At 40.7% G+C, this 14,626-nt stretch overlaps 1 protein-coding gene across 1 annotated transcript in view; it reads left to right on the forward strand.

The window, feature by feature from the left end:
• The window catches only part of zcchc7 (zinc finger, CCHC domain containing 7), a 43,787-nt gene extending 30,566 nt beyond the window's left edge, over nucleotides 1-13,221 (forward strand). Inside the window, exons 5-9 of the mRNA XM_034301106.2 lie at nucleotides 585-755; nucleotides 2,434-2,469; nucleotides 11,436-11,531; nucleotides 11,748-11,865; nucleotides 11,981-13,221. Coding sequence (XP_034156997.2) covers nucleotides 585-755; nucleotides 2,434-2,469; nucleotides 11,436-11,531; nucleotides 11,748-11,865; nucleotides 11,981-12,537 — 978 coding nt within the window. The 3' untranslated portion in view covers nucleotides 12,538-13,221. The remainder of the gene's footprint in view (nucleotides 1-584; nucleotides 756-2,433; nucleotides 2,470-11,435; nucleotides 11,532-11,747; nucleotides 11,866-11,980) is intronic.
• Nucleotides 13,222-14,626: the final 1,405 nt, after the last annotated feature.

Consider the following 14,626-nt stretch of genomic DNA (forward strand, 5'->3'; position numbering starts at 1 on the left):
AGCGCTTAACTCAACTCTGAGTATGGGAAATAAACATAAAAATGGCACTGAATGGTATTGCAAATGGCCGTCGCTTTTAAACCTGATATACAGAGACTTATTGCTGATGTGACTGTGTAGGGTGCAGCTTATGGAGGGCGTAGGGTGTAGGGCGTAGGGTGTAAGGGGTAGGGTGTAAGGCGTAGGGCGTAGGGTGTAGGGTGTAAGGCGTAGGGTGTAGGGTGTAGGGCGTAGGGCGTCGGGCGTAGGGTGTAGGGTGTAGGGCGTAGGGTGTAGGGTGTAAGGCGTAGGGTGTAGGGTGTAGGGTGTAAGGCGTAGGGTGTAGGGTGTAAGGCGTAGGGCGTAGGGTGTAGGGCGTAGGGTGTAGGGTGTAGTCATGTTCACTTCAGAATGGAGCGCAGCCCAAATTTTACATAACATACACATTTGTCAAAAATGTGTATTAGAATATGAATGTGCAAATAATTCTCAGAGATCTGTATTGAATAATAGGTGAAGTAAATGATCCTGACTGTGTCTCACATATTTCTCTCTCTCTGTGTGTGTGTGTGTGTGTGTGTGTGTGTGTGTGTGTATGTGTATAGAAGGCACCATGTTGTTCGTTGTGTGGTCTTCAGGGCCATTTCATGAAGACCTGTCCGAACCGTCACTGCTCGAACTGCGCTCTTCCAGGTCACACGTACGACGACTGTCTGGAGAGAGCGTACTGGCACAAACGCTGCCACCGCTGCGCCATGACCGGCCACTTCGCCGACGTGAGTGACATCCACGTTACAGGATCGCACCCGACATCGGATTTCAGTTTCCTTCCATTTCAGCGTGGAGAGCAAAGGGTTATGCTCTGTGTGCTTGATTCAGAGTGTGATAGTGATAGTTTCTTGCTTGTGTGTGTGTGTGTGTGTGTGTGTGTGTGTGTGTGTGTGGGGCCTTCCCCTGGGTTGTTCCTTTCCTCATTAAGAGAGACGCTTCACAGGCCGTGAGTGTAACTCACACACACATAAGCACTGCTCGTCACCTCCTGACAACAAGCCCACTGAGAGAGACTTTAGGTAGAAGAAAGATGAGTTAATGAGGAAGATTAAAGGAAGAACAAGTGTGTGATGAAGTAAACTGTTGTTTTTGAGTTTACAGAGCAGTCACCTGTAAGGCTGTAACAATATATCGAGACGAAATATATGACACGGTGGGAAAATTATGAAATCTAATGAACATTGCATCGTTTGAACACTAAAAGTCTGAATCAGCCGACATTATCACGTTTAACGTTTAACATACGTCACACTCACAGCCTAAAGCCTTTCAGTTTTCTAGTTTTCCTCCCCCTGCTTTTAACACTAGCACTCGTTTACAACGCTACTAGCATTCATTTTCAGGGAAAAAAATGATTATTAAACTGTGAATCATGTACCAGGAATCAAATCATCAGACTAATAATGAACAGATTTTAAAATGTGTTGTTATTTACCAAAGAACGATCATCAATATGGTGAAGTTTTCTGTAAAGAGATGTTTATTTAGCATTAATGGAAGGAGTCTCCAGTGTCAGTGCTTCAGTTAGTAAGTCTTCAGGACAGACGAGTTTACGCATTGTGGTTTCTCGGTAACATGACAAGCTGCACTCTTTTTGTCTTATTAACTTCAAGAGAGAAAACGAGAAGCTTGTGAGCAGCTATTGTTCGTAGCTGCTGAAACGTAAGTGATAACAGGACTGGTTTTGCAGACGTTCCACATTAAATGTAACTATAAATGGATAAAAAGGAATGTGTGAGGAAAAAGTGTCGTATTTTAATCAATAAAAAAATGAATTGTTGAAAAATCACTGCGATGTAAGAGGAATAAAACACTACAGGATGGACCGTTTTTAAAATAATTAGCGTAATCACGCAAGCTCGTTGTTGATTATTTTCCTATAACAGCACGCCCTGTCACGTTTTATTGCGTACGTTATAAATAGCTGGAGCCTATCACGGTCTGGTATGCAAATTATTAGAATGTGTTACGCTATGCTAGCTAACTTGATGCCTCTTTTTCAGTCAGTCTGGAGTTCTCACATGTGTCCTCTCATCTTCTGTAATAGTGCAGTGTGTTATAGCTAGTTGATAGCTAGCTAGTGGGTGGGAATTTACTGTATTATTCATTCAACCAATTATTAGTCAATTGTTCGGTTACTCCACTGGTTTATAATGTGTGTGAGTTTGTACTCCAGTCTTCTCTGTGGGCAAAAAAATGAAATGTACTGTAATGTACACACGAGGCTAATTTGGAGCACCGTTTCAGTGTTTTAAGTGCACGTGAAAGGTGCAGCGTGGAGTCAATTCGCTTCGATCTGTTTTAAACTGCGTTTTTGTTCACATTTATTTTCATTTGTTTAGTCATTTTCTTGCAAAAGCTGTCGTTTCAACTGCCTTTCTTTCATTCTGTCTCTCCACACAGGCCTGTCCTGACATCTGGAGGCAGTATCACCTCACGGTAAGAAACCTCACACACACACACACACACACACACACACACACACACACACACATACATTTATGGGGACCAGACAAATGTGCCCACACTGCTAACACTCACACACACATATATACTCACACACACATATATATACACACACACTTTTTTTAGTGGACTAGCAAAGGTGCCCATAGTGTCAAAACTCTCACACAGACTGTCTTTCTTTCGTGTGCGCGTGTGTGTGTGTGCGTGCGTGTGTGTGTGTGTGTGCGTGCGTGTGTGCGCGTGTGTGTGTGCGCGTGTGTGTGTGCGTGTGTGTGTGTGTGTGTGTGTGTGTGTGTGTTATTGAGTAAAGTGGGTAATTGGCAAACTCAGGAAGCGTTTGCTCCCCAAAGATTCACGGGGCTGAGAAGGCATGTGACAGTCACACACACACACTGCCAAACGTCAAGGGGCAAGCTGGAACATCTGCACACTCACTCTCACACACACACACACACACACACACGAGTGTTGGAATATAGACCTCAGTGTAAGAGAAAAGAGCAGGTTGTTTGTCAATTAAAAGACGTGATAAAGCATGAAATGGGCTGCCAGGATCGCACGGCACTGAGCAGTCACTCGACCCATCACACACACACACACACACACACACAGAGTCTAATTAGATAGCTTGTCTAATGAAAAGGCCATACGGTTAGCACTCGTGTACAGAAAGACAAAGCACGAGGTGAAGGAGATTCAAACAGTCGATTTAAGTTATAAAATAAAAATTCTAATTTTATTCCTATATTCTGTAAGAATTTTAAATTTTCTGCTGGCGTTATTGTTTGTACAGAGAGGCAGCATAAGTAAAGTGAAACAGAAACAGTGTTTGGTTTGAAAATTAGGGTATTTTTTCTTCTTCTTTTTAAACATGTGATAGATGGACAGAAGCGAGCCGAAGTAAATTTAGAATTACAATTTCAGAACATAATTTTGTTTCCTTTTTTTTTTTTAATTTAAAATTAATGATAATTTTCCAAATGAATAATCATGCGTTATCCCTATTACTGAAAATAATTTAGGTGAAAATTTAAAAGATTGATTTAAATTTTAGATTTTTAATATCATTTTTGTCTTTCACTTCATTTAAAAAAAAATCCACATTATAACAGTGCACGCTTACTTTTTTTTTTTTTTTAAACTTCAGAGAGAGAATATGTGAAGTGAAGGATTTTTTTAAATGTAAATGTACATTAAAAAAAATAAAGAAATGTAAAATGTAAAGAAATTCATTTTTGTTAATTTGTTTTACGTGTTACAGAGTACACTGTTTAATTTTTTTTTTACATTTTGGAGATTTTTTAATAATTTATTTCTCATCATCCATTTTCCTCTAGCATTGATCTCAGAAGTAGAGAACTTTTTTTTTTTTTTTTTTTTATTACCTTGACCTTCAGGTGTCTTACTAATTCTTGACTCATTACACCTGAGTGTGTATGTGTATGTGTATGTGTGTGTGTGTGTGTGTGTGTGTGTGTGTGTGTGTGTGTGTGTGTTCGTTCTCTTTATGATTCCAGTTGCCTCTCGGCTGTAATGATATATAATGGGCTCTGAGTCACTTTATAATAGAGTGTAATAGTGGATGATGGTTTCATATGGACCTGTTCGGTTCTGCTGGGCTGCACCCATCTGCTGGGATCCTCTGGGTCCTGGCCTGTGTGTGTGTGTGTGTGTGTGTGTGTGTGTGCGCGCGTGTGTGCGTGTGTGTGTGTGTGTGTGTGTGTGCGTGTGTAAATGCAGTTAAATGGACCAACCCTCAACATACGGCGTTTAAGGCCTTTAAACTATCTGAGACTCGAGGGCTCAGAGTTAAATACAGTGCAGGTACGTCTGTGTGTGTGTGTGTGTGTGTGTGTGTGTGTGTGTGTGTGTGTGTGTGTGTGACACTTCGGGGAGATGTGGCCTGTCGCCCTGCGCTCGGCCCACTCAGGTGTGAAAAGGCATTCTGTCAGAGCAGTCCTTGCTACTGGGTCTATTTATCGTGTGTGTGTGTGTGTGTGTGTGTGTGTGTGTGTGTGGTCTGCACCTGTGTTCGCTAACAAACAACCTCCAAACTCGACTGGCTCTGCCACAAAACCCAGGAGAGAGAAAGAGAGAAAGCTGGTTGTTTAATACGAGAGATCTGATATCTACTGATATCACAGTGTTTATTTTTATCACGATTAACAATAACATCAAAGTGTTTAACACAAATACACTGAGACGAGATTCTGATAAACACATAGTCGTGGCTAAAATATTGTATTGCGATATCGGAAACAGCGATAAATTGTCAATCAAAAATAAGAATTGTTTTTTTTTTTAAACAAAAAGCGATTACTGTTGATGGAGCCTGTTTCACCTGAACATACTAGAATTTCCAGAAATTATTTTAAAGAAATAAATAAGGGAAATAAATTCAAAATTTCACTGTTGAACAATCACTATACAAAGTGAATTAAAAAAAAATGTTAAGACTGTTTTTATTGAGACTAAAAATTCACTGTATGTTATTAGTAGTATGTTATTATAGAAATATTATTAAATAAATTGTCACATGATAAAACGTATGATTTATCATTAACCCTGTGGCTTCAACCAACAACAAATTTCACAAGTAAAAATCATCCAGTTTGGACATTACAGTAGCTTCATTATCGTAAGTTTAAAAATTTTAAACGCATCCTATGAAAAGGAGCTTGGAGAAAAAACATAAACTACAAAGTCTGGATTTCTGTACACGTGTCTGTCTTTCAGCCGCTCTGAAAATTTTCTACTCGCGTCAACAGAATGTTTTGCTTGAACCCTTTCATGCATAAATTGATGTTTTTTTTTTGGTTATTACTTAAAATCAATTCCACATCATATAGGTTTTAACTTTTTCTAAAGATTTAAAACAGTAAAATAGATTGTCCATGTGTACGAATAAAAAAGGATAAAACTTTAAACCTGGGGGAAAAAAATCTTCCAATGTGTTTCTAAACAAAAACAACATTAACATTAAGGTCTAAAATGTTTAATGACCGATATATACAAAATATAGCAATATTGTTGACGTACAAAATGTGCGCAGTTTTTGTGGACATTCTGCATGAAATTAGCTAAAAAAACATAATTAGCATTTAAACTAGCTTTTCTAAAATTGTGTCTAATATTGTTAATGGTATTTAAATGAAACGTTTGTGTTCAAAGCTTTAAAAAAGACGGGGACAGACGGCAGTTTTCTTGGTAAAGGACAGTGAGGACAGGACGAGGAGACGGCGAGGACAGAAAGGACAGTTTCGTGAGAGACACAGTGAGAGAGTGAGATCGTCCCGCTTGTAGGAACAGAGAAGCGCTAAACTCACAGCGCCATCTGTTGCCTGAGACGAAAAATTACAGCATTATTGCATTATTGGAGCAAAACTCACTGATCATATTGGCTTCATGTTTTAATGTTTGTGTGTGTGTGTGTGTGTGTGTGTGTGTGTGTGTGTTTGATTTGGTGGCGTGAGTGAGTGTTTTATATATTTAAGAAAGAGATTTGTCACCTGATGTTGAAACTTAACAATTCACACAACAAGAGTGGCAATATATAAAGGGATTATGATTTATTTATGATTAATTAATGATAATACAACTTCCTGAGATATAAGGAACTGAAGCAAAGGTCGTAAACCGATTATTATCGAAAACTGGTTTGTAAAAAATAATTCATATTTTTTAACCTGATAAATTATTACTGTTTATTTAATAGGCGAGTAAGCTGAGATTTCCTTCTTTGTGAATTTAACATTAGGCCAACCCCAGACTCTGAACACAGTCACATAAGGATCGGACGATAAATCGAAATCGTATCGTACCATAGCGTAGCTTCACATTCCGTGTGTTGTTGTGAAATATCAGTTGAAATCGTATTGTATCCTGGGGAAGTCTGATGTTTACACCCGTTATTCATATAGCAGCTGATTAGATGTTCAAATTTTGTGTTGAATCTTTATCATTGTAAAATTTTTGTACACTTTTTTTTCTTCAGTGATAAACAATTTTTTGTAGACATTAAATAATATTAAATAATAATATTTGCTGGCAGTTTGTATACTGTATATCATGGAAATGATATTCCTGTATTGTGATATGATATTTTTTTTTTCATATCTCTAACTCTTAGTGGGAAATTTAACAAGTAAGATTTCAAATAAGATGTAGTGCCTTTAAATATTTGCAGAAGCCAAGCTACAAAATGTCAGATTTTAGTCTGTATTTTTAAAAAGAACCAAATTTGCTTTAATAACAATATAGTTAGGTGACACTAGAACTTTAAGTGTTTTTTTTTTTTTTTTAAACATTACTGGAGAATTAAGCGTCTAATTTGAGATCCTAAACTATTCAATAGGCACAAGACTAAAGATCGTATTACTGAAGGTTCTAATTTCGATGTACACTGCCACTCAAAAGTTTTTGAACCCCCTGTGAGTGAACTGAGACAATTTGTGACTTATTTTATTGAAAAAAAAAAAAACAATGAACATGTCCTTAAATACGAAGATTAAACCACCACATGTTCAGCAACTTGTGTGTATGTATGTGTGTATATATATATATATTTGTGTGTGTGCATCAACAACAAAATGGGTATTAAAAAACAAGGGGGAACATTATATATAAAATATGCCTCAGAGTCTATACTTCTGTTGTTTTTGTATGTAATGTAGTTTGAAAGCCATTTAAGACAGCAAAGATTTAAAAAAAAAAATAATTATCTAAATTAATTAAATAAAGAATTCTCTCTCAAATTAAATATAGATACAGAAAACACACCGTATTGATGTACAAAGTATTGGATTGGATGTTACTTTATCACTAACATATAAGGCTGTATTCTGATTTGCCAGAGTGTGTGTGTGTGTGTGTGTGTGTGTGTGTGTATTGATTGTTGGCCCAGGGCGAGCATCTCAGCAGGATGTCTTGTCAGAGCGCTGAGGACCACTCGAAGATAAAGCTGTTCAGTCCATTTTCTCTCTCTCTCTCTCGCTCTCTCTCTCTCTCTCAGACTTTATCTTCATTGTTAAAGTCTCTCGTCCAGTCTGATTGGTTGATTAGTTTTCTATAACAGCAGCTCTGACAGTAGTGCAGCAGCAAGTCACAGGTTTATTTCGATGCGCTCGTTCTGGTACGTTATCGTTTCTATAGTAACAGCTCACCCCGACTTCATGTTCGGTGTTCATTAGAGGTATTGAGCCAGACGCGTATCATATACAATCACGTTCCACGCTGTAGCAGCTTTATTTTTTTCCTGAAGAGAGCAGAAAGGTAAAACGCCGCTGACTCTGCTGCAGCTTTAGAGCGCCTCCTGGAGGTAGTGACGTCAACATTCCTCTAAACGGCCATTTCAGATTCCACATCAGTGCCGAATTAATCCTTTGACATTCACCCATGCGTGGCCACCATTAAGAGTGTGTGTGTGTGTGTGTGTGTGTGTGTGTGTGTGTGTGTGTGTGTGTGTGTGTGTAGCATTGTGTGGCACGTGGCACTCAGTGTGTTTACATGCAAATGATGTTTGTAATTAAGTGTACCTCACTAATTGTAGCAGACTGGAATTCTGAACATTTCCTCCTCTGACGCCGTTGTGGTTAATACCTGCAGATCGACTCTGTATCAAGTACATACACGTTCATCTCTTTCCTCCCTCTTTCCTCTCTCACTCCATCGTTTTTCTGTCTCTATCCTCCCTATTCCGTCTCTCTCTTCTCCCTCTTCTCTCTCTGTTTCTCATCCTTTTTCCCTTCCTCTCTTCCTTCTTCCTCCCTTTCACTGTCTGTCTCTTCCTCTTCCCTCTTCTCCTAAATCCCTCGCTCTCATTTTTACCCTCTCACTCTGTCTCAGTTATCCGGTTGGGTGGAATTTCTCAACCTGGCAACTTTCTAAACACACACACACACACACACACACACACACACACACACACACACACACACACACAGAGCACCTTTCAGTAACGTATGCAAAATTGTCCCTGTGACCTACCTCTAATCCACCAAGCACACAAAGACTGTTTATTTTGAGCGTGCGCGCAGTACATGTCTCTCTCCAAGTGTGTGTGTGTGTGTGTGTGTGTGTGTGTGTTCGCTCCAAATTCATACTGGTAACAGTACAAATTTTCATGTGTCTAATGGATTAAAAATACAGCCAAGAACTGTGTGTGTGTGCTTGTGTGTGGTTACATACTGTATGTATTTTGGGCAAAAAAAATTCATCATAAGTTTTGTGACTTGGGAAGAGGAACGTACGATACACTCCCATTTCCCGTTGTTAACGTAGTGCGAACACGGTTGCTATGCAACAGGGAAACATTGACACATACAGCATAAGCTAGCAAGTAATAGAGAACTCAGCTAGCTAAGAGATTGTAGAAGTGAGACAAAATGGAATCATTTCTCTCAGATGTGTGTGTGTGTGTGTGTGTGTGTGTGTGTGTGTGTGTGAATTACTGAGAAAAAAGGCTCGGTACGACCAAAATGACACTTCTCCCTGACCGCTTGTTACAGCAGGTATCTGTGATAAAAGGATGTTAAAAGATTCGCTGCTCTTCATTCCTTCAAGTGTCACAGTGTATTAATTTCACCATATCACACACAGTTACGTGCATTTATGAGTCTCATCACTGCATACAAATGGGCTTTGTGTGTGTGTGTGTGTGTGTGTGTGTGTGTGTGTGTGTGTGTGTGTGTGTCCTGTGACCCACTGACTCTCGGCCGCCGAGCACAAGCGTATCAGAGACCACCCTCTGGCCTGCTAATCCGTTTAGATCGGACTGATAGAGGCACACAAAAGCGAGGTAATTAATAGGGCTACAGAGCTTTATGCATGGAGCACCGGACGGTGTGTGTGAGGGCGGGTGGGTGACGAGCGGAGGGGGCTTTTTGTTCCCTCGCTCTCTTCTTCCACCTTTGAGGCCAAGCGCAGTAACGGGAGCTCAAGGTCAAGGGAAGGGGGAGGAGTGTGTGTGTGTGTGTGCGTGTGTGTGTGTCTCACAGGCCAATTTGCATGAGAGATGAGCGACAAAATGGAGATGTGTGTTAGAAACGGAGCAGGAGATGGACGTATAGCAAGAATGAGGAAGGAAATTGTACATTAATGTGTCCACGAAATAAAAAAAATACCTTTCAGAGCTTTCTTCACACGTCTCTTAGCCTCATGGATATAAATATGCGAGTTTTAAAAATATACCCAAGTACGTGTTTAGTAAATATTCTACGTAAAATAGAGAGATTAGATTCTAGACTCGTCTAATCAGATGTTCTCACACACACAGCCAGGGGGCGCTCTACAGTAGCATGTGGGTTTGTTACCTTCCCTTAATTAGGAAAAAAGAGGCGTAGCTCGAGTATGTGACAGAAATCGTTTCTTTAGTAGTTTTTCTGCCCCCAAAGAAATGAGAAACGTCCACGGACATTTCAGCGAACAAATACTTAACGGTCATTAAAGGTGCACGTATTAGTTTAGTTATCGCTAGTGATGTCAGATTCTGAAAGATGAAAACAATTTAAAGTGGCAGTCTATATAAAAACTAGCTCTGACTCATAAGTAAAGCAATATTAAAGTAAAGCTTTAACCCCGATTTAAATGTTGTTGTTTTTTTATGTAAAGGTGCTGTTTGTAATGTTTAAAAGTGATTTAATAATCATCTGATTTCAGAGATAATTTAGGAAAAACTGATTGTGTGAAAGAGGGTGGTGAAGGTTTGTCAATGTTTTCATCACAAATGTAATGTCTTTATTCGACAGCAGAGGGTTTGAAAAGTTATAGACTGCACCTTTAATGGTCACTCATCCGTGAGTGTGAGCGAAACGCAGAAAACAGCAGAAAGAACAGGAATCGAGTCGATAACGGATGGCTAACGAATGAAAATTACCGTAACTGCTAGAATAGCAGGGCTACCGTAAATACCCTAATAAGCAGGCATATTACATTTACAATTACACTGACATGAAAAGGGATATGGTACATCAGTGTTCCCTTCTCTCTCTCTCTCTCTCTCTCTCTCTCTCTCTCTCTAAACCCATAACACTCTCGATGTCACTCGCCCGACTCTCTGCAGACAGGGTGTGGAAGGGGCTGTGGGGAGACGCTGGGGGTTAGAGCAGGTCTCTGATCTGTCTGGCCTTTGTGATGCTGATGGAGGCGCAGGGCCGAGCCGATAATGACCAGCATCACAATTCATCCCTCCATCTCTTCACTCTCTTGTAAAAAGAAAGAGAGCGAGAGAATGTGGGGATGAGACAGAGAACATTTAAAATATGATGGAATCACATGTGCAGTCGCTTTTACTGTCACACACACACGCACACACACACGCACACACACGGCAGTCGGCTTACTCTCTTTATCGGAGCGTATTTACGGAGGGCGATGGAGCGTGAAACGCCTTTGGGCTTCCTGGGCCCAGATGGGACACACACACACACACACACACACACACACACACACACACACACACACACACAGAGAGCAACTTTCTCTGAAGGAAGGCGGCGTTATCAGGAGCGTATTACCGAGCTTCATTGATAGGCTCAGTAATCACTCGCTCCAATCTGCTTAATGGAAAAGAAGAAATGGGAATGTGTATGAAAGAGAGAGAGAGAGAGAGAGAGAGAGTGAGGTTATAAGCAATCTCTCTTATTCACAGCGCGCGTCGGGGAAGTGAATAAACGGAGGCGTGTGTGTTTGGGTAATAGAATGAGGGCAGGATGAAGGTGCAACTAAACACACACAAAGAGGATCACATAAGATGAACAAGTCCGTTACACTTGAGGTTCCCGTTCCCAGCTGACGAAATAAATCATAAATAACATGAGCATTCACGCGTACGATTTGCAGCGACGCCCTACTTCCTATATCCATATATGGACTTGTGTGCGAATGTGTATTTTAATATTTGTGCATCTCTCTTACATCATACTGTTTTTTTCTTCCTCCAGACGACGCCGGGACCCCCGGTCAAATCCCCTGATCCCGACGCTCACAGATCTCCTGCGTACTGCTACAACTGCTCTGGAAAGGGACACTTTGGCCATGTGAGTCATTCTTCACTACCGTGCACACACACACACACACACACACACACACACACGTATTTTCCAGATCCCCATAAATTACATAATGCAAGTACAGTGTATTAAAAACACAACAGTCCTTACTTTACATTTAGGATTAAGGTTTTGTGTCTGTGTGTCTGTGTGTGTGTGTGTGTGTGTGTGTGTGTGTGTGTGTGTGTGTGTGTGTGTGTGTAGGAGTGCACAGACAGGAGGATGTTTAACGGAACGTATCCCACGCTGCCTTTCGCCTCCTCGTACGACACCCAGCACGACATCAAACGGAGAGAGCATCGAGCTCACCTCCGAGCCAAAGGTCAGTAAAGTAAAGCTCCATGTGATTGACAGCTGGAGGTCACATGACACAAGATACAATACAGTGATACTCATATAGAGTCAAGTGCATCATTGTGTGTGTGTGTGTGTTGCAGAGCTCCAAGAGGCCGGCCTTCTAGAGCAGGCCGAAGACGCTCCCACTCCCCAGCCTCCCCGAAAGAAAGCGAAAAACACACATTTCCGGTCTGCACCAGTCCCTCACACACCCAACACACACACCCCGAAGAGACGCATCGCCCACACACCTAAACACCCTGCTCAGACCACGCCCAAACCCAACACACACCTGCACTGGCAGGACGACACACCCGTCCCCAAGAAGAAGAATAAGAAGAACATGACGGCAAGCACACCTGGTCCTTACAGCGCGGCCACGCCCCAGTTCGAGGGCAAGAAGAAGAAGAAGAACAAGAAACAGAAACAAAATGCGATGAACGAGGAACAGGACTTTCCCCGAAGCTTCCAGAAAAGTCCCTGTAACAAAGGAGCGCTCATTCACACTCCGCCGTATAGAGGGAGGAAAAGCCCGGGAGTGCTGTTCGGCTCGGAAAAGAGCAAGAAGAAGAAACACAAGGAGGAAAAAAGGGCGAGGAAAGCGGCCAGGGACCCCGAGAACCTGTTTCTGATCAAACAAAGGAAGCGTAGTAGATAGTGTGTGTGTGAGGAATGAGGGAATGAAAGGAAAGTCTGTGTGTGAGAGAAGAAACAGTGAACGACTAGTAACGAGTAAAGCTCTGGCTTTTCTTTGTCTCCCTCTAGTGTCCATCATCAGTATTACACACTGAGTATTACATACACACTCTCATATAACTAGCAGGTGATTTAATTTCGGCACTAGTAACACACACACACACACACACACACACACACACACACACACACACACACACACACACACATCAGTCTCACACAGTTTTCTCCGTACCCTAACATAGATGGTGTCCGATGTTTGTTTCTTTAGATGTAGTAGAATCCAGAGTAACACGAAAACCTGTTCAAAAGTACACACTACAGTAAACACACTGATGTCGCAAATCTGTAAAACCTTCTACATTCCCTTTTACATCTCAACAGCTACGAAAAGGATTTTTGAAACTTCTGGTTTGTCACTGTTCCTCTGTTTGTGCTGCTCTCATCAATGATCCGATCTGAAGTTCCTGCTGCTGTGAACGCTGCTGCCAAACACACCGGCCATTTTAACGTTCACCTTCGAAGGATCTTTCAGAAAACCAGACGAAAACTCTGCTTGTACATAAGTTTGTAGAATTTTTCTATTTAAATTGTGTACACGGCTGTGGCTCTGCTGCAGCAGTAAATAAAAGCAGGAGTGTTGGTATTCGGTTTCTTTTTTGGGTTGCAAATCTTCTCTCTCTCTCTCTCTCTCTCTCTCTTTTTTTTTTTTTTTTTTTTTTAAAACTATCAAACGATTTTCAAATCCAGACAATGCCACAGCCATCCTTAGAGAGGAGTCCAGGGAGCAAAGGGCATCATACGCTCTTTTTTTTCCCCCTGTCAATCGCCAATCGCACGCTGTGAGCTCATGTATGCGGAAGAGGGCAGATAGCGCTTTCCTCTGAGTATGTTCCACCGCCTTGTGATGCAGCACGAGCAGCAGTTTGAAAAAGATGCACTTAAGTGGCTTCACGTGTCTCAGAGGAAGCACGTTTTATGGGAGAGCTGGCTGATGGAAGGAAAAAAGAAAATTCCTCATTTCAGTTGACTAGCAGAAGGATTCCGATAGATTCAGTAGTTTTGCACTGAAGCTACAAGGCTAATTTTGAAGGTAGGTATTATTATTATTATTATTATTATTATTATTATTAGATAATTAAAGATTGTAGCTTTTTAGCATCTGAACACATTTTGTGCAAAGAGAGATTAATAAGAAAAGAAAGAAAACGATGTTTTGAAAGGTACTGTGAGCTTCTAGCTTGCCTAGAGTCAAGAACAACCTAATTTCACAGATTATCAGTTTATCGTTTCCTCTAATTGCTTCACAAACAATTTTTCTTTAATAATGTTTAAAGACAGGATTCTGTCAACTTTTTCAATCCAGAGAATATCTTGTTCCAAAAAGCTCCAAAAGTTTGTCGGTGCATGGAAGTTTTGAAAGCCAATCAGATTCCAACATTTAAGATCCTGAAGCTCGTGGCCAGAAAAGTGTACAAAGCATACATGAGCGTCTGAGGCTGAGACTGTGTTAGTCTAAACTAGGGAGGGGAGGATGACATGTTTTCATGCAGATGTTTACAGATGTCACATGAAAACTGACAGTTTTATCCTTTTTTTTTATTAGTTTTAATTTAGTTATGTGCCTGAGCTATTTTTATAGAGGATTTACAGCAGACCAAATGATAAAGAAAGAAGAGCAACGAGCCAAGAAAGTGTACAGTCGAGATGTGGGAAATATTCTTCTTAAATAATCTCTCTCTCTCTCTCACACACACACACACACACACACACAGCTACATTTGTGAATTCTTAGAAAAATGACAGTGCAGTTCTTCGCAGGCTCGTGCTACGATGTTATCTTCATTACTGAGATTGTTTCTTTGTTTATTTTTGATTAGCGCTCTGCTGATAAGACAGCCAGTGTTGATTTTTTCCCCCAAAATGCTAATCGCATGAGCCATCAGCAAAACATCAAACAAAAGTGCCTGATGGAGGGGAAAAAAGCAGAGAATGACTCACAGATAAACGAGTGAAATTGCTCTGTTTGTTTCTCCCACAGTGTTGGGAAA

This window comes from Pangasianodon hypophthalmus, chromosome 28, assembly GCF_027358585.1.
Source record: "Pangasianodon hypophthalmus isolate fPanHyp1 chromosome 28, fPanHyp1.pri, whole genome shotgun sequence".
In the NCBI taxonomy this organism is placed as follows: domain Eukaryota; kingdom Metazoa; phylum Chordata; class Actinopteri; order Siluriformes; family Pangasiidae; genus Pangasianodon; species Pangasianodon hypophthalmus.